Below are 20,446 nucleotides of genomic sequence, written 5' to 3'. Positions count from 1 at the left end.
GTGTATAAAACATGTGAGTATCATCATAAAAGTAGCATGGAACATAAGAAATTATGGATACGTTTGAGACGTATCAATATTTTTTAAAAATATTTAAAAAGTTTAGATTTTGAAAAAAAATGTTTCCCAAAAAAGTTCACATTAATTTTTTTATTTTTAAAAGACGTAGAAAAACGAAGAAAAGAAACAACAGAAAAGGAGAAAACGGAAAAAGAAAAAGAAAAAAAAGGATGTGGTTGGCCGGCCCAACAACCCCCCTGGGTGGGCGGCACCTAGTCCGCACCGACCGGGTTGGTGTATAGCCCCCCCCCCCCGCGGATGTACAGCTGGGCATGGGCATCCCGGCCCGGACGACCTGGCCCGAAAATCCCGGGCCGGGCCGGGTCGGGCTTGCACTTCGGGCCAGGTTCGGGCTTGTATTTTGAGCCCGAACGTTGGGCCGGGCCGGGCTCGGGCTTGCAGTTTTCGCACTTTAGGCAGGTTCGGGCCAGGCTTCTCGGGCCGGGCCGGATTTTTTGCTTGTTCGGGCTTAATTTATAGGCCCGGCGGTCGGGCCAGGCCGAGCTCGGGCTTGGCATTTTACGTTCGGGCTTTTTCAGGCTTGGCCCGAAGCCCGGCCCGGCCCGAGTTTTGCCTAGGTGTACCCGGATGATATGGCCATGAAATGACTCCCGTAGGGTCAAATAGGGAGCTGACGCTTAAAACTTTCCCTTGGTGGGCCGCCGAACAGAGCTTGAGTGACTTGATGCTTTCAAGTCTCATAGTGACTTGGTGCCAACATGTACCACTCATCTCAGATCCAATGTTCTAGATTAACTATTATTTCGAACTGAAAAACTAAAACTACTCAAAACAAATTGAAAAAATTCCAGCAAAGTGTAAATGTCTCGTTTTGAAACTTGTGAACGTTTCATCCTATTTGGACTAGCTTGTGATTAAATAGCATTTTACGTTTTCTAGCACTAGTTTTAACTAAATGCATATTTAATCACAAACCTTTGATTCAAATGGAATGAAAGTTCACCGGAACACAAATTGAAACATGCATGATTTATTTGATTTTTTCAATTTTTTCCGAGTAGTTTTAACTTTTTAGTTCAAATTTTAAGTCAATCGGGTACATTGGATGAGGGATGAATGTCTGGATGTTGGCACCAAGTCACCGTGAGACTTGGAAACATCAAGTAAATGAATCTTTGGGTAATCCCGTGCGAGGGTGCGCATGCCGTGGAGAAGGATCTTCTAATGTAACTAGCCTGCCTGAATTTTGGTCACCGGTAGGTTACTGCCACATCTGATAGGTTCCACATGTTAGGGATCCAAAGGTAGCAATTGCTACATTAGAAGAGCCGCGTCACGCGTGAGCCGCAAGGTAGGTACATTGAACGTGTCGTGTGTAGGTCTATATGTCTTCTGTTTTTCCTTTCCACTGATTTATTCTCTTTTATGTTTCGCAGGGAAAGTACATGGTGCACTACTGCAACTAAAAGCAACACACCAGAAAAAGGCGGTGCAAAAAAGTCATTGGCCAAGTTAACTAAAATGCAGGACGTTGACTATCGTGTATTTGAAATTGTTTTTTTAGCCACACGGATAAGGCAGATGTGCTTGTTCTACCTTGTTTAGCAACGTGTAATTTTTTTAAGAGATATCTTGCTGTCAAACTCCATTGATTTTTGGAGTGCTAGATCACGGAAAGGCCAGTGATTTGCTTGTCTTTTAGTCAAGCCTCACACCATTTTGAACTGTGTGAACGGAGACATATTTATAATTTAGCATAGAGGGTTAAGTCGTTTGTAGGAAAAGTAACACACTCCATGTTTTTGGTAAAGAACTACGATCGTGGTGGGAAAGTAACTCCACGAAGTTCTCACAACCCGTGACCGTGAGGACCGATAGACATAGTTTTTGCATAATCTAAAACTTACCTTTTCTATAAAAAAAAACATGTTTTCGTAAACCTGCACATGCCCAGGATCTCCTGATCCACGGCTATAGATCAGACATACTCTGGTATACTCAAGTATTACTTTGTACCCCTTTCTTTAGAGTCGGTAGGAATGACGAGTAGGCTACAAACTTATGCCAAAAGCAAAATATATTGTAGGATCCTAGATTTGCACATAACCAAACACCTTAGTTTTCCTCTACAACCAAATTTATGCACTAATACGAGCAAGCAAAAGTTAAACCAAAAATGCACTAAAATGTTTTGTTAGAAACCAAACAAAATTCCCATATGTTTTTGCCTCTTCCTCCTCGCCAGAGGCGGCGACGACTCTAACTCCTCCCAATCTCCTCCACCGGTCAGGGTGTTGGCCTTGGTCCCCTTTTCCTCCGCTTGCCGCTCCGGCGGTGGCAGGAGGGAGGGGGGCTTCGTGTCTCCATTCTAGCCTGGAAGTTAGGGTTAGGTATTGTCTGTTGTGGTGCGCCGTTAGGGTGGTGGGAGCGGCATTCGGGCTAAAATCTGGTTCAACTTTACTCCCACACCGGCGGTGACCTTCTGGGCAGCGTCTCGAAGTTGATGGAAACGTGAGATGTTCGGTCCTTCAGATCAACAGTTTGGTCTTCTCACTGTTCTTTAGATCTGGCGAGTGCAGTTTATCGGTGTGTTACTGGCGTTCGTTGCTATCCGCGACAACAGCGGCGGCCGGGGCAAGGTAGTTATTCTGGAGCGAAGATGTTGGTCCGGAGGTGGTGGATATGCCATTCTTCTATGACTTCGTTGATGGGAGGCGTCGTATCTTGGTCCAAGACAACATGGGGACATCCTCCGGTCGAGGTGCCACGACATGTGCCTCGTTGCTTGCAGCAGACTTGTTCATCGACTCACAAAACCTCGTTGATGATGGTGCTTTTTTAGCTTACAATGGTGGAGGCTCGGTGACTCTTCTTGTGTCCATCTCGGCAGCGCTGGAGTTGGGCGGCGGCCGCTGGATATGGTGGTTGCAAGAAACAGTAGGTGTCGTGTTGTATTTCTCAAATTTTTAGGATTTTATCTGCAAATTTTAAACAATTATTTTATCCCAGTTTATCTTTTAGTTTCCATATGTGTTGCTTCCTTAACTTGATTTTCGTTTTATGAAATAATATGTGGTTGCTTTAAAAAAGAACTGAATACCCATCTCGTATGTAATCACTAATCAGGCCCCAAGTAAGTCACACGCCTCACGTTGTGTGGCTCCCACCTCGCAAATCGCGATCTTCCCCTTCCTTCTAGTCCGGGTCGCCCGCTCCTCGACCCGGCTAGAGAGGCCGGGGCCGTCGAAGGTCCGGATCCGAGAGAACCCGATGAGCATGGAGGCGGCGGGCGGCGCCGCGGAGGAGCGGTGGGCGTCGCTGTGCAACTGTGTGGTCAACTTCCTGCTGGAGGAGAAGTACCACCTCACGGCGCTCGAGCTGCTGCAGGAGCTGCAGGAGGACGGCCGACACGCGCAGGCACTCCGCCTCCGCTCCTTCTTCTCCGACCCTGCCTTCTTCCCGCCTGACCTGGTCGCCCGCGCCTCCTCCGCACCTCCCGGTACCACCATTTCCCCATCTCTCCGCTGCGCTAGTTCGTTCCTCTGCGCCAGGTCCCGGTTCCCTACGCCGGACCACGCAGTGTCTCTGACACTGCTCGCTGGCTGGATCTTGCGGCTGTTATGTAGCAATTGCGACCTTTACCTTCTCTGATATGTGGCCCACAGCCCTGCTCCTCTATGATCGGATTTGAGACTAGCTCAGATCCTTGGTTCTTGGACGGCGTGAAATTGATCGTGTAACTCTCTGTTAAGTAATTTGCCTCGGCGATCAGTTGACATTCCTTTGTCATGTGCACGTTGCATACATCTGGAGTAGTACCAATAAACCTTTTAAATGAACAGAGGTTGCCGAAACAGAACAGCTGGGGTAGCCATTTTTAATTGATCATTGGTAGCTTTTGAGATGGTGCAAGTAAAGTATCCATTTAGTTTGTCTACGTTGATTCATTGAACTGCAGACCTTGATACTGCCATGCCAAGGGCTGAGAAATGGGATGCTAAGTAAATGGTATGAGTTTCTGTGCTGGCATTTTATTATGACTTTCTGCATCTGGGCTAACGATAGTGGCCCATCAATGTGTCTCACACAGACATAGGTCACATTCACTCAAAAATAAAAATACCTAAGTAACCTGGTGCTGAATTGCTGAGCATAGTGGGCACCACATGTACCGCCCTTGTTCAGAAAAAAATCCTCATCTCTGCATCTCTAAACGTTACTGCACCCATCTCAAAAAAGGAAAATTCTGTAGTGCACGCACTTCCTTCTCACACGTTATATGTCTCATTTGGAATTTTGGGTCGTAGTGTCTAGTGTGGCAGATGCCGAGCGTTTTGAGCAAAAGGAGTTTTCTTATAGTTTTATTTTTTCCATAGTTGTATAAATATTGAATATTTTGCGGACCATTCATATACCAAGTGCACTTGCATTTCTATCTAAAATTTTACACCTTAAATCTTTGCCCCAGCAAACCTTCTTGGTCTGCCACTGCAAATTTGTATGGATCCATCATAAAATACACTTCATCACATATGCACGGTATATATATATACACTTAACGTTATGTGGAACAACATATTTTTGTAGAAATTGATGGGCAAATATCACCTTGGAAATCATGTCAATGTCCAAAATGATTTACATTGGATTCAGGGGGAATCCAGTTTGGTTTGTTGACTTGTTTTCTTGCGCTACTTATCCAGGCATATAGATAATTGCGAGCTACCAGCTTTCTTAGCAGGTTTGGTTGATGCATCACATCTATGTTGTTTTTGACAGGTGCCGATCCACAGAGTTTGCTAGAAGAGAAAATAGCAGCAGAAGAAAAGTTGGCACTCGCTGAGTATGATCTCCGACTAGCCAAGGAAGACCTTTCATGCTTGAAGCTTGAGTTACAAAAGCAACAACAATCATCACCTGATGACACAAATGGTTCGTCTCTTTGAAGCATGACTTTTGACTTTGCAGAATTTTCTGTTTCGATGATGCAGCGCTGTGTGTGCTGCTGAAACCTATCAATAAGTTATTTTATTGGCAGCACCTATTGCATTGTAGCTAGTTCAAAATGAGTCATTATTCATTACGAACTGTTATTACATTTATATATAACAGAGGGAAAGTCGTAGTGACAGCATGCATCTTGTAGCTAGTTTTTTACACCCATAACATTTTCTGTTTGCAGTAGTCCTTGCCCATGGATTAGCTATTATGAGATATGACTAAAATATAGAACACAAAATCTTACTTCCTGATGTACTGGTTTGGGAATAGGATCTAGACATATACCAGCTCAGAAGCTCAAGGAACCACCCACCAATGTCAAGCTGGACATCACCCTTGCGTTTGATTTGGTCTCATAGGTGCTACTCTTTGAGGTCCTCCAGCGGGTAAGGTTCAGGCCCCACTTCCTTGTCAATCAGATCGTCAACCCCATGCTTCCCACTTGGAAGGCGTCCATGATGGCAAAGGCGGGACAACTTACCCTGGTCAAGTCAGTCCTGGCAGACATTCCCCTCGACGAACTTCTCCCGTTGGACAGGCAGAGTGACTGCTCAGTGGCGACTGCCATGTCAACTGGGCCAAGGTATGCCGGCCCTTGAGATTTGGTGGCTTGGGCATTCCCTAGCTTGCTCGGTATGGCTACCAGCTTCCATTGGTGAATGCGCACCAACCCCCTTCGTCTATGGCAGGGGCGTTGTCGTGACATCTATGAAGATGGTGGCAGGCATGACGAATGGCTCCAAGACTTGGATGTATTGGCACAATACGTCTGTTGAGGGCCCCTGAAATGTTTGTGAGCCAATGTCCATCATGAACAGTTTGACGCTTCCAAATGCGCCCGAGACTATAAGTAGTAACTCACTACTTTGCCAGATATCCTGATGTGACGGCGGACCCCTAGCGGCCAATACACTTCCTAGACGTGCAGTACCCTCTTTCATGGGCGGTGGCTTCAACGTTGTGAAATTTTTACAGAAAGTCATGCCCCCACCCCCTTGGGTGAAGTTCTTCCTCTGGTTAGCCTACCAGGACTGGTGCTGGACCACAAAGGCTTGCTAGACTGGGACTGCCGCACTGATAGGATCGTATGCAGCACCTAGAGGGGGGGGGGGGTGAATAGGTGCTAACCAATTTTTAGTTCTTTTTCAATTTAGGCTTGACACAAAAGGTAAATTCTCTAGATATGCAACTAAGTGAATTTACCTATATGACAAGGATATCAACTAAGCAAGGTATAGCTACGCAATAGGAGTTAGAGAGGGATAGAGGTAACCGAGAGTGGAGCACGCGATGACACGGAGATGATTCCCGTAGTTCCCTTCCTTTGCAAGAAGGTACGTCTACGTTTGGAGGAGTGTGGTTGCTACGCAAGCCAAACCAACAACCACGAAGGCTTCACTCAGATCTCCTGTGAGCAACGCCACGAAGGCCTAGCCCACTTCCACTAAGGGATTTCCTCGAGGCGGAAACCGGGCCTTTACAAAGTTCTTGGGGCACACATCCACAACCAAATTGGAGGCTCCCAAATCTGTAACAATACAACAATCAACAACAACACATCAACAACAAATCAACTAGGGAACCAAATAGGAACACTAGCATGAGATCCCTCAAACAAGAGAGGGGAAATGAAGAACGCTTCGGTGAGGATGTAGATCGGTGTCTTCTCCTTCGAATCTCCAAAGATCAAGAGCTTTGGTTGGGGGAGGAAGGAGATCTTGTAAATCTTGACTTTCTTGAGGTGGCTCTAATGGAGGTGGCTTGGCAGATTTCTTGTATAATGATTGAGCAAGCAACCAAGGTAGAAGAAGGGGGTATTTATACCCCCTCTCAAAAATGAGCCGTTGCAGCTTCCGGGGGGCCGGATAATCCGGCCTAAGTAAGGGCCGGATAATCCGCCCTCCGGATAATCCGGCCTACGGAACAAAACCGTGACATTATCCGGCCAAAAGTCCGGCCCTATGCCGCAGAAGCTTTTCTTCCAGTCCTTAGTCAAATTCGGGGGGGGCGGATATTTCCAAAATATCCGGCCCGGATATTCCGGCCCTGGTACAATACCGGGACAATATCCGGGCAAATGTCCGGCCCCCATCCAGAGCAGCTTTTCCTCGAAGACTTAGCCAAAAACAGGGGGCTGGATATTTCAACAATATCCGGCCCGGATTATCCGGCCTGGCCAACTTTTGCTGTTATCTTTTTGACAGACCGACCAAATCCAACACACATGAATAAATATCTATGTAATCCCTGTACCACTTAATCAAACATTAGTGTATCACATATATTGACATCAAACACACAAAACATAATGTGAGAGATGTTCTTTCACGCACTACCCATGATTTGTGCTTTGCGACCAAAGGAGACAATGAACCACATCCTCTCGTGGTTGTTCCTTTCTCATGCACCCTGTGGCACTACGTCTTTTCATGGATCGGATCAACTGTTCCCCCGCAGACCTTTGTTGACTGGTGGCAGTTTGCCGTACATCCATCTCTACGACCGCGAGAAAGGACACCTCTACGGTGGCCATGCACATTGTAATTTCTTGGGTGTGCCCCCTCTTGGGCTTGTAAATAACTCTGTTTTCTACCGATGCATCGCGGCACAAAGCTTTTGCGTTTTCTTGAAAAACATTTCACATTGATTCTATAGAGTAAATATTGTAACACCTTTTTGGACTGCTGCTGACAGGGCCTCTTCCCGATGCTTCTACAAATGAAGGGTTTAACCAACATGATAAACGAGATGTCAAAATTTCAGCATTAGGTCCTGTGAAAGATAATGAGCGGAAAGATCTGAACTGTGCTGTAAAGGAATATCTGCTTTTGGCTGGGTATCGACTTGCAGCCATGACTTTCATTGAGGAGGTCTGTATTATTTCCGTCTTATTGTTTCTCTTCCTGTTGTAACTTCCTCCTAATGTTTATCAGCTCGTGGTTTGTGTGCATCGGGTATCACTTTGAATTCTTGGGGAATGATATGTTAGAATGTTATACAAATACCTTAAATCTATTTGTCATCGCATAGTTGATATTGCTAGAAACTAATATTCATAATATTATGCAAGAATATTTGATTTACTTGTCATAATGTTTTATCAGTTTGCTATATCATTTGTTGATATTAATGATCTTTAAATGAGAGAACGAGAGGTTCTTAATTGCTATCCAAATAGGGAAAACAGAAAATTTGAAAATATGTCTAAATGTTTTGATTTTACTTATTGTTAGAAATCCACTATATGGCGAAACTTGTGCAAACACTCTGAAGTTGCATTTGCTGGTTGCAACTAAAATCTACATTTAACCAATGTGTGAGCTTTGGATGAGCATATTTAGTTGATTTTTTTATATTCTTGGAACATATACATGCAGAGTTATTATTTACTTTCACTTACACGTTCATATCTGTTTCCTATCTTCTTTGCTATGAAATGTAAAAAAGTTGTCATGACTTGCTAAATTATCATTGTTGCAGGTTCCTGATCAAGACCTTGATGTTTGGACTAACAGTTCAGCTTGTGTGCCTGATGCCCTTCGGCGTTATTACTACCAATATCTTTCATCTACCACTGAGGCTGCTGAGGTAATCACGTACATGTACATCTAACGAGCCCCGTAAGGCCACATACGATGGTGCTATCTTACAATGCCATGTAGGATTGATTGCTGAGTTGGAAGAGGATTCATGAAAAAAAAAGAGTTGGAAGAGAGAGAAATGGGAAAAAAAAATGTTTGCCTTCTCTTAGCTAAGAGATGATCTCTTAGTAAGAAATATAAGACCTTTTTTTTATCATCGTACGAGATGTCTTCTCTTAGTTGCATGTTGTCATGTCTAATTTAAATAAACCCATAATTTTAGGATCCTGTAAACAATAATAATTGCTAAAGAACATTAAGGGATAATACACTGTAGACCAGGCCCTAAGGGGCTCGTGCAATGGTGCTATCTTAACAATCCCACATAGGATGATTCCTGAGTTGGAAGAGAGAAACAAAAATAAAAGGTTTACCTTTTCATAGCTAAGAGAGAATCTTTTAGTAAAAATATGTGTCATGTATCCACCGTACAAGATGTCTTCTCTTAGTCACCATGTTTTCCAGTTTATTTTAATCACCCCATAATTTTAGGAGTTCAAACATTTATTGCTAGAGATAACACTAAGAGATAATCCATTATATAAGATGTGTTTTTTCTTACCTAGTTGATGTGGAGTGCATAAGAAAAGACTGTTTTGTCAACCATTGTACATGCCCTAAAATGTTGCCAAAATTTTGTACTATTATTAGCTGTAAATGTCTGATGTATGTAGCAACATGTGTATTTTTCCCCTAAAGGAATTCACAACAATAAAATTTGTTCTCAGGCAGAAAATCTTCATATTAATAATCATAGGGAAGATATATATACCAGTCGCTTTATGTGTCTCAGTCAGAGACAATAAGGACTTCTTAAAGCTGTATAACAAATCTAACTATACTTTCTAGGTATTATTGCTGTATAACTAGTACAATACAACTCTAAAGTTATACATTTTTTTCACCTAGCCATGCAGTTATGTGGGATTTCTGGCTAGTTATGATTTAAATGAAATAAGATAGAATGAGACTTCAAATAAAATAAATAAACACGACCACATATTCACATATTTTAAAATTTGGCCATTAATAGACAGAAGAAACATCTGTAGCGCCAGAACTAGCATGATAGCTCTACCACTTTGGCTGGTCGTCTTCCTTCCTCATGACCCTTCACTGTTTTTTCCACATATTCGACAGGCTCCGCGTGCCTCGTACCACCATCCCACCCCCACCTGGTGGATGACTTGTGGCTGCATCTGCCAGTAGCCCTTAGCTGTTAGCTCTGTTACTGGCCGCTCCCACCACCCGTGTCCCCTCCTTAATCCCAATGAACCCTAATCCACTGGGTGCATTTTTGGCATGAGAAGAACACCTGATGCATGTAGGTTGGTGGCATATTCTCGCTACCAGTAGTTAGGAAGCAATACTATCTACAAAAGCACTTAGATAGTATGATAAATTGATAATTCAGATATGTAGACTAATCCAACTGTTCTGTTCTAATAAATGATCAGCTCTCTACATTTGATAAGGGTTAATTACATGTCTCCGTGCCATAAGGGTTAATTACATGTCTCTGTGTCACTCCATCAAGCACTGAGAGAATGATATGACTCTACCCGTATGAGGTATCTCCGCAATTATCTGATGGCCCCACTACATGATATTCTAGCTATGTTGGAGCATAACTGGGAGGATGTCGACAAGTTCCTCATGGTTGGCTTGAACAACCCTACCACAATCTGGCCACAAAATACATGGCAACCAAAAGAGTTCCAGAGAGGGTGTCACTTAGGTTGTTAGTCTGAGGAAATATTGGTCCGATGGTTTTGGGCTTAAACCCAGAGTGGGTATCATTGGTTTGTTCTTTCGACATTTGTTGGTGCTTGGAGAAGGACTTTCCTACTTGTTCTTGTGTTTTCTACTGTGATGGCTTTGTACCGTACTGGCCTAGTTTTGCATCAACTAAGGTTTCTACTAGTTGGTATATGTCAAAGAAGTAGATCATACCTGTCCAGCTGAACTAATTTGATGGCGATGAAAGGTAGATATGATGCCATTAAAACCAATTAATGGCTATTCTTGTTAAGTTCGTGTTAGTCAGGAAATCATAACCAGAACTGGTCCATCATATGATAGTATAGATTGCCATCTTTCCTGCCGAGGATGAAATCCCTCTATACTCCTGACACACTTACTCCGGTCATGATAGTTGTGAGTCTGTGACCATCATACTCCTCTGTAAGTAGCTTGCCGATATTCATAAAAAAAATCTACAGCATAGCCAATCATGATTACAAATTACACTTTGGAGCCATAATTAATCCGTTTATGTTATGCATGCACAATTGGTAGTTTGATGCCGAAGAGAAATAGATGATTCATTTCATTTTGATGCAATGCAGGCATTTTGAAACAGAATAGTCAAAGAATCTATATTGCAAAATTTACCATTCAACAATAACTCTGGCCTTAAAAAATGTTCATGTTGGTGTTAGGTTTAAGTTTTTCCCCTGGATAACTTCAAATGTGGGATTATCCGGTTTTTTTCTTTCAGCCCACAAGTTCTAAGTATTCTAACTTGATCATTTGTATACATATATGAAGGAGAAAATATCCATTCTTCGTGAAAACGAAGCACTAACGAAGGATAGCGAAAGGCTCTGTGCTGAAAAGGACTCCTTGATGAAGAGCAGGGACTTGGCTAATAATCAGGTTGCATCTTTGAGGAAGTCTTTGGAAGCTGCTCACGTCGACATAAAAGAGAAGGAGAAAATGGTAATACTCTTAAGAATGATCTGTATGATTGATATGTTAACTCTTCTGAACTTTTCTAATATAGTTGTTTTATGAAAGGTTCAAGACCTGAAGCAAACGCTGGATGCCCATAGGAAGGAGCTGAATGACTGCAGAGCTGAAATTACAGCCCTTAAGATGCACATTGAAGGGACTCAATCAAGTAAACAGATGTCTGTTGGAGATACTGACGTGACCTCCCAGATCAATGAACACGAGAACTTTAAAGGAACTGAATCTGTAACTACTACGCTAGTACCAGCAGAGAGTCTAACTAAGGACACACAGAAAGATCATAAAAATATTGAAAGTACTATTGAAGTTACCCCAGGTCCAGAAGCACCAGTTTCTTGCTCAACTGCTTGGAGTGGTGGTTATGGTATTTCAGGAGAAGACAATTCTGGCACACACACTTCTCTAGAAGATATATCTGTTAATGGCACTCCACATGGAGCTGATAATAGCCAGGGGAATTCAGGTAGCATGTCTGTTTATGTATTGGAAGATAAAGTTCATACTGAGAAATTAGAGAGTCCAAGTACACAAAAGTCGTCAGATAAGATGGTTAGTGCCTTGATTTGTTCTGCTTTTATATGAAGTTTCTTCATTTACTACTCCACTATTATTCATTATTCGAGCTGCTATTGTATAATCCTGTAGGCCTTGGAGACTATCAAGATAGTTTCAGATGCTCTTCCAAAGATTGTTCCTTATGTGCTCATAAACCATCGTGAGGTTTATCTGTAAACTCTGTAGTTTGCGCCAATATTTATTTGAGTGTAACTAGTGTTATATCTTACATCATCACAGGAGCTTCTTCCACTCATCATATGTGCTATAGAAAGACATCCAGATAGCGACGTACGGGATTCCTTGACTCACACGCTGTTCAATCTGATAAAACGGCCTGATGGACAACAGAGGCGCATTATAATGGATGTATGTTTCTAAGTATTGCTTGCTACAGATTGTTCTGGGATTCTCAAGATGTGACTTGCAACTTATTCTACATATGCACACTTAGCATTCTTATCATGTAAATTGACATTTTGTATTTACTCACTTACCTGTATTCCATGCCATGCAGGCTTGTCTGGAGTTAGCCAAGAGTGTTGGTGAGATGAGGACAGAGACTGAGTTACTACCACAATGTTGGGAACAGGTATTCCAAATTTCGGACTACTCTTTTGGCCTTTTCTGTTTTGAGATATTATTATCTATAAAATTGCTTTGTGTTTAGATAAATCATCAATATGAGGAGCGTAGATTGCTTGTTGCTCAGTCGTGTGGAGAACTGGCAGTTTATGTTCGGCCTGAGATACGTGATTCCCTTATACTATCTATTGTGCAACAACTTGTCGAAGATTCTGCAACTGTTGTAAGGGAGGCTGCAACACATAACCTGGCCTTGCTGCTTCCTCTGTTTCCAAACATGGATAAATATTATAAGGTCAGTCTAATTCTCTCACTAATTCACAGAATCAGCAATTGGGTGGAAATTTATTTTTGTCTTAGCTTAATGGCTTCTCTGTGGTGGGCTAACATATGATTGGAGAGCTTGAAGGGCGAAAAATCACTGAGATAATACTCTTCTGGAAGTTGCCTAATTTTTGTTTGTTTGGTAGGTTGAGGAGCTATTGTTTCAGTTAGCATGTGACCCTTCAGGTGTAGTTGTAGACGTTGCACTCAGGGAACTTGTTCCTGCAGTAGTAAGATGGGGAGGTAAACTGGATCAGATATTGATAGTGTTACTGTCACATATCCTGGTATCTGCTCAGGTATGCATGGTGCTTTTGGGGCGCCTGGTACTTTATGAATTGCCATATTTGTGCTGATATAACTGTTACGTTTCAGCGTTGTCCACCCATTTCAGGGGTTGAAGGTACAATAGACTCTCATCTCCGTGTTTTAGGAGAGCATGAACGATGGAACATTGAGGTCCTCCTTCGGATGCTGACTGAGTTGTTACCATTTATTCATCAGAAAGCTCTAGAAACTTGTCCTTCACTTGACCCCTCTATGCCAGAAAACTACTTGTCAGAATCCAGGCTAAAGCTGTATGCAACGTAAGCTGTTTCCATATGTGGTACTGTCTTTTGACTAAGCAATTATTATAAACAACAAGAAGTACAATCTTTTATCTATTAATTGCATTTTGAGGCACTTTACAGTGGTGACACAGAATGGTCAGCATTTGAGTGGATGCACACCGAGTGCCTGCCAAATTTGATCAAGCTTGCGTGTTTGTTGCCTGCAAAAGAGGATAGCTTAAGAACAGTGATCACAAAGGTAAAATGTACAAACTACATCTCCTATACAGATCCTACCATCTTTAGGTATAAATTGTGATAATTATTTCCTGAAAATATCAGTACCTGTTGGCTGTATCTGGACGCTACGGAAAAGATTATCTGGAGCACATTATGTTACCTGTATTTCTTGTAGCAGCTGGTGATATTGATAGTGGTGATTTTACCTATTTTCCTCTGTCAATCCAGTCCAAAATTCGTGGTAAGAATTTATGTGTTTAAATGGTGGACCTGTTTGCTGTAGTTAATTTTGTTAAGACATATGGACTATGCTGCAGGTTTGCGTCCAAAAACTTCTGTTGCTGAAAAAATTGCGATTATATGTGTCCTTCCATTGCTGTTGTCTGGTATTTTGGGTTCTCCTTCAAGTCGTCAACAGTTAGAAGAATATTTGAGGAAAATACTTATCCAAAACACAAAGGATGGTTCATTTTCTATGCATCACTCTGCTGAAATAATTGATGCGATCCGGTTTCTTTGGTTCGTACTTCGACTAAACGCGCAACAGATATCATGACGCTCTTGAGTGTGCACTATTTTCATGTATTAACTTCTTGTCATGTAGTATATTTGAGGAGCACCATGGAGTCATCTTCAATATTTTGTGGGAGATGGTTGTGAGCTCTGATACCAATCTAAAAACAAGTGCTGCAGCTTTACTGAAAGCACTTGTAAGTTTACTGTTACACGAATGAATCAGTGGTATAGTTGTTCTTTGCAGTATTATTGATTGTATTAACACACAGGTACCCTATGTTGGCGTGAGAGTTGCATCCACTCATGTTTTGCCAGCGCTGATTACTCTCGGTTCCGATCAAAACTCGGCTGTAAAATATGCTAGTATAGATGCGTTAGGAGCTGTTGCTCAGCATTTAAAAGATGACATGGTATGGAAAAATTCTCTTCTATTTTTATTATAAATTTTACATACTTTCTGCAATACCCTTAGTCCATGACTTGCACTGTCAGGTTGTTGACAAGATACATATTCAAATGGATGCCTTTCTTGAAGATGGATCACATGAAGCTACTATTTCTGTCATTCGTGCACTTGCAGTAGCTGTGCCTCATTCAACAGATAGACTACGTGAATATATCCTACTTACTACATTTAATTTCTACATTTTGACCATAGCATGCATGGTTGATTAGCTCATTTCTGTGTTCATACATCTTCATATCAATTTGTCTTCTGTTTCCTTTGACCTTGCACACATCTTTTAACCAAGATATTTAAACTGACAAGTGTCCCACCTAATGGAAATGATATTGAATGGCGTCGTGAAAGAGCAAATGTATTCTGTGAAGCTCTGCGTGCTTTGGATGCTACAGGTTAGCCTTTATCTGTATCCATTTTTCACTTAATTAATAGCAGAAGTCATGGAACTTTGTATCGAGATCATTATCTATAGCACTGTCTATGTTTATAATCCTAATATAGTTTTTGAAAATTATTTACCCATTATTCACGATCTGGACAGTATCCTGGCAATAGGGACTGAATTTGCATTCATGTATGTATTTTAATATCCCATTCACTATTATAATGTTTTAGATATTTCAGCGTCCACTAGATACGGACCGAAATCAGTGAACCTACACAATGAAACATGTCTAAATACATGCATTTTCGAAAAACTAAAACATCTTATAACACTTCTGTTATTTTTGTGTAGCCTACAATACACATAGTTCGTATTGAGATTTTGCACATTGTAGTATACATCATTGGCTACATCTAGCATTTTTTAGACTTTTTTAAAAACTTTGAAATATGATTTTTGATTTATTTTTTAAAAATAAAGGGCTACATGCTGGGCCTGCATTTGAGTTTCTGGCTAGTGTTACTCCTAGACAAAGGAGGATCATCCCATTTTGTCCTCTGTACTTACTGTTTTTTTCGAAAACATGGATGGGCCTCTGCATCGATCAGTATTGATTATATTCGACAATGCAAGGCAAAGCCAGCGAACAAATCGTTTAAGAAAAGGAAAGAAAAACCCCAAGTTAATTCAAAATGGATCTGTTGCGACCAAGTATGTCCGCAATCCTACCACAAACCCTATGACATGTGACTGATCAACAAAAAGTACACTACTCCTAGACAAAGGCTTAAACAAGGGATCGCCGATGTTGACAAAGGGCCAAACTGAGGATTCTCATCTCGGAAGTCAAACATGGAGACGTAGCCTCATCAAGTTGTAAGACAAGATCATGTGTTTCCAACTGGAGTATGTGCATATATGTCATGAAGGAGGATGCCCTGGCCTGCATTGATCAATATCGATTATATTCGACAATGCAAGGCAAAGATAGAGAACAAATCGTTTAAACAAAAGTAAAGAAAAACCCTGAGGCAATCCAACATGGATCTGTTGCAAGCGAGAGTATCTTCGTACCACGAACCCTATGACATGTGACCGAACAACAAAAAGTACGCTACTCCTAGACAAAGGCTTAAACAAGGGACTGTCGATGTTGACAAGTGGTCAAACTCATGATTTTCATCTCGGAAGTCGAGCTTTGAGACGTAGTCTCATCAAGTTGGAAGACAAGGTCATGTGCTTCCACCTAGAGTATGTGCATATTTATCATTAAAACCATCATTGCTACCAACCTCTCTACCGGTTAACGACTTCTCGTTAGCTGGATCCCAACGCTAAGAGAGCCCAAGGCCCACATACGCCACTGGTTGAGGACCTCGCAGCCTAGCTGCTGCGCCTCCTTCGACCCTTGTCCATGGGAGATTGAGGGACATTCAATCGTAAGGTTATGACTAGACCTATCTGCTGTTGCAACCATCAAGCAAATCTTCCGACCACATTCTTGGTGCCACTGCCCCCTTGTTCTTCACCATAGCCCCAACCGTCCGCATCAAGCGTCACCACTGAGCCGCCTGAACGGTTCGGGGAGACAGAGAGGCACATCGCCACCCGTAAGCCCTACGACGCCGTTGGGACTATCTCACGATGGAAATCCGGCCTGCCCGCCGTGATCAACGATCGCGCGTCCTATACCTCCACGCACCTCCGCTTGTCTTGCGCCACAGGAGAGCCCCTCTTCCGCTCTCCGCCAGGAGTGCTTTGCCCACACGAGCTTTGCATGCAAATAGAACCAAAATTGTTGATGTTATAGCAGTATTAAATGCAAACATTCGATAATTTAAAATGTTTTGTAGCTCAAACCATTAACTTGATTGAGGATTCGTTTTGACCGTTGGGCTAGTCGCGATGAGATCTTCGAAACTTGATCCAATGTTAGTGTGTTCCTGATGAGTTTTTTTTTGCCCAAAAGTTATCCATGAGTAACACACGCCTTATTTACTTATTTTTTGACAACAACACACGCCTTATTTATTGGAATGGAGGGAGTAGGAACTCTGCTAGACGGTCAGTGGCAGAGCTAGGATTGACCTTAAGTGATGTCAAAAATCCAAAATAAGCAATAGATTATGCTAGTGATGTCAAAAATCCAAAATAAGCAATAGATTATGCTAGTGATGTCAATATCTAATACTAATAGGGTCAAAAATTGTGCATGATAGCTAATATAGTGATGCTAAACAAATTTTTCTGATTGTCAATTGACATCACAAAATACATGCAGCTCCGCCAGTTATAATTTAGTTACGGCCAGCTAGAACCACGATCTACCTGGATTAAATTAAAAGTACGGGTAGAGTTTTGATGTCCACCGTGGACCAATATATGCTAGAAGACTAATTTCTGCCAGTTTGATGAGCCTTCGCTTATGTATGCTTATGTTTTCTTTTATTTCCATTACAGATCTTCCTGCTACAAGTGTGCGTGATCTACTTTTGCCCTCAATACAGAACTTGTTAAAAGATCTGGATGCTCTTGACCCTGCACACAAGGAGGCACTAGAAGTTATAGCCCGGGAAAGGTCAGGAGGTACGCTGGAGAGCATCGGCAAGGCAATGGGGGCACATCTTGGGATTGCGACATCTGTCAGCAGTTTCTTTGGCGAGAGTGGTCTGCTTGGGAAGAAAGAGGGTGGAGAGCAGCACGACCCTGCTGCCCCTGCTCCTCCTCAGCCCAGCCTACAATCTCAGCCGGAGAACACAAGGTTCGGTCGAATAATGAGGGGTGGGTTTGGAGACATGTTACGAGGCAAAGCAAAAGGCAATGATGAACCCAGCTGAAATTATGAACGAAGTACACGCAATTAAAGTTGTCAAAACTTAAAAGTTTACTTCTCACGCCCCCTTTTGTTTGTAGCTATTCAGTATGCCATGAATCGTTAAGGTTGAAATTATCTGTTCAGTGTTTGTAGTGAGGTTCATAGTCATGAGGATGCGTGTTAGAGGTAGGGAAAATGTGTCTCGTTTTTTTCTATGAGAGGTGATCCGACAAATTTGATGGAGCTTGAACTTACAATCCGACTACAATAGTGAACGTTGCGACAATGCAATCATTAAACCAATCTTCCATAGGTTACCGATTTTGCAGGGCGCAAGATCAACCTGAGTACTTGATCATGAAGGTTTTAATCCCTAGCTGCAACCGAAAATGGGTAGGAATTAAAATTGCATTTTGGATATTGCAGGTATAATATTTTGGAAAAAGAACCCTAACAAAAGGAAAATGCAATTAGGTCCATTTGTACCCAAGTGAGCATGCCTAATGCAAAATTCATAGCAAACTGAGTTATCATGACCCTAATTTTACACATGTGCATCTTGTCATGGCAAACAGCTTTACCAACTAGAGCTTCAAACTTTTCTGCATAAAAACTAATTTCTATTTTATTAGTGCATAAAGAGGGAAAATGTGTTTTTCTTGTGAAGGGCTACAAAAGAACAAGGTGCACACCACCACTGCTTTAATTTAGTAGACCTTAGGATGGAGAATTTATCTCGACTTGCGGGAGAGTGGTGTTTTGGCGCATGGGAGCGTATGCTCCCTCTGTTTTGAAATGCATGTTATACATATTTTGAATTTTAAAAAAGTTGAAACAAAAAATTCACACGTATGTCTTCACGTGCTACGCGCTGAAAGTCGCTTCATGAAAAATCAACTTGTCGTGTGGCGTGTGTTAAAAAGACAAAATTTAATGCTACAAATATGACTTTCAGAATACAAATTTTGTTTTTTTTACATAGACCACATAAAATATTGGTTCTCTGCGAAACTTGACGAACGTTCATATATTGTGGAGATGTACGTGTAGAATTTGTTGTCAAAAAATTTCGGCATTTTGAATTTTATTTTGGTAGAGGAAGATATGCACCGGGAGCCGAATTGAATTTCCGGACTTGCGGCTATATAAGAATTTATTTTTGAGCTTGGGATAATGGAACTCTTCTTTAAACAATAGGCATAAATTCTAGGATACCGTGCAATTTTGGTACCAATAAACAGTGACTAAACTTCAAAATTGCATACACCTACTAGTATGAATGACGGAGCTGAAAAATTGGAATAAAACTTAAACCCAATCGAAAGAAATTCAAAAAACAAAAAAAACTGAGCATGGAGAGATATCTAGGATTATAGGCATATGAATTGGTAGCTGAGAGGTTCGACCAAAGGGATATGTTATTTTTTGAGTAAACCATACATTATTGATTAGGCTACATGCCGGCAATTGTTCCTACTGCCTTGTAAGTATATATATAAAGAATGTAACTTACCAGTTCTAACTTGATAGTAGTTGCTACAAGATAGTCTATTCTTATACATTTTTATGTGTAAGTCAATATAAGAATTTTGCTGCATGGGTCAGAATTAAGTGGTTGCATACTCTAAATTGGGTAAATTTGCTGTAAATTTCCGATCTTACTTTCTACATGCCATTTGTTCTTTTTACGTTTCTTTCTTAATAGCTAACTCCATTGTAGTTATGTTCAACTCATCATTTTCTAGCCTAAGATGTGCTGCGTTTTTTTTTTCTGTAAGCATATGTTATATTTTAACTTGTACTAGTATTCTGCATGTGTCAGCCAATTGGCTGTTTCCTCTAAACTTGAATGCATACATAAAATTAAGATTGTGGTTCTTGGGTTATTGAATTAATTTAAGTTTCTTTGTTTTGCATGCATATGGCATATGTATCATACCACATCTAGGTCGACTCTAAGACCGTGCTGAGTGGCGATAAAGAGGATGAGCACTATGAGCAAGTAGTGACGAATCTAGCACAATATGTGAGGATGGTCCAACAGTGTATTTCTCCATTTAATTATATTTATTTAAAATCTTTTTCTATCATATGTAGGCTAAGTAGAAATTTCAAGGTGGTCCGTGTACCACTCTGGCCACCCTATGGATCCGCCACTGTGTGCAAGTCCTTAAGCAGCTGGATGGTGAAATCCATCATGTGTTTTGACGTGAGGGATATCGATGCCCGAATTTTTGTCAAAAAGGACCACCCTCCCCAATTCATTGACAAAAAGGACCACCTGTGAGTAGAATTGACAAAAAGGACCACCTCCTGTGTGGCGGCAGAGCCCCCAGGCGACACGTGGAGGATGCCGCCACACCGACTGGCGGCAGGAGCCTGCCGCCACAGCCAACAGCGGCATGTCCACATTGTCCTGATCCGTGAATAGTAGCCCGTTTTGAATTTTTTTAAAACATCTCAAAAAATTTGAAAAAAATACCTACATGTAGCTAACTCTATGCACTACAATCGTGCAAAAATTCACTGTAAAATACGTTGTATTTTGGGCTCAGCAAAAAAGACAAATTCAACAAATTTTGTAGCTAACGTGCA

General features: G+C 41.6%; 1 protein-coding gene across 1 annotated transcript; it reads left to right on the top strand.

Annotated features, from left to right (window-relative positions):
- The first annotated feature begins 3,187 nt into the window (after positions 1-3,187).
- LOC124650771 (RAB11-binding protein RELCH-like) lies at positions 3,188-18,090 on the top strand. The gene is made up of 20 exons (XM_047190179.1): positions 3,188-3,520; positions 4,801-4,953; positions 7,717-7,892; positions 8,503-8,610; positions 11,214-11,384; positions 11,463-11,966; positions 12,063-12,137; positions 12,213-12,341; positions 12,490-12,564; positions 12,643-12,852; positions 13,028-13,180; positions 13,257-13,468; positions 13,574-13,691; positions 13,775-13,913; positions 13,990-14,191; positions 14,277-14,382; positions 14,458-14,598; positions 14,681-14,804; positions 14,927-15,043; positions 17,497-18,090. Exons 1-20 carry the CDS (start codon positions 3,292-3,294, stop codon positions 17,871-17,873), a joined length of 3,519 nt encoding a protein of 1,172 aa, XP_047046135.1. The 5' UTR covers positions 3,188-3,291; the 3' UTR covers positions 17,874-18,090.
- Positions 18,091-20,446: the final 2,356 nt, after the last annotated feature.

The sequence above is a fragment of the Lolium rigidum genome, chromosome 1, assembly GCF_022539505.1.
Source record: "Lolium rigidum isolate FL_2022 chromosome 1, APGP_CSIRO_Lrig_0.1, whole genome shotgun sequence".
In the NCBI taxonomy this organism is placed as follows: domain Eukaryota; kingdom Viridiplantae; phylum Streptophyta; class Magnoliopsida; order Poales; family Poaceae; genus Lolium; species Lolium rigidum.
Note: the sequence above shows the minus strand (reverse complement) of the source record. Positions and strands in the feature narration are given on the sequence as shown.

Coding starts and splice junctions, on each gene's coding strand:
- LOC124650771 (XM_047190179.1), top strand. CDS start 3,292: ATGAGCATGGAGGCGGCGGGCGGCGCCGCGGAGGAGCGGTGGGCGTCG. Junction 11,385..11,462: donor TAAAAGAGAAGGAGAAAATG/GTAATACTCTTA, acceptor GTTTTATGAAAG/GTTCAAGACCTGAAGCAAAC. Junction 11,967..12,062: donor AAAAGTCGTCAGATAAGATG/GTTAGTGCCTTG, acceptor ATAATCCTGTAG/GCCTTGGAGACTATCAAGAT.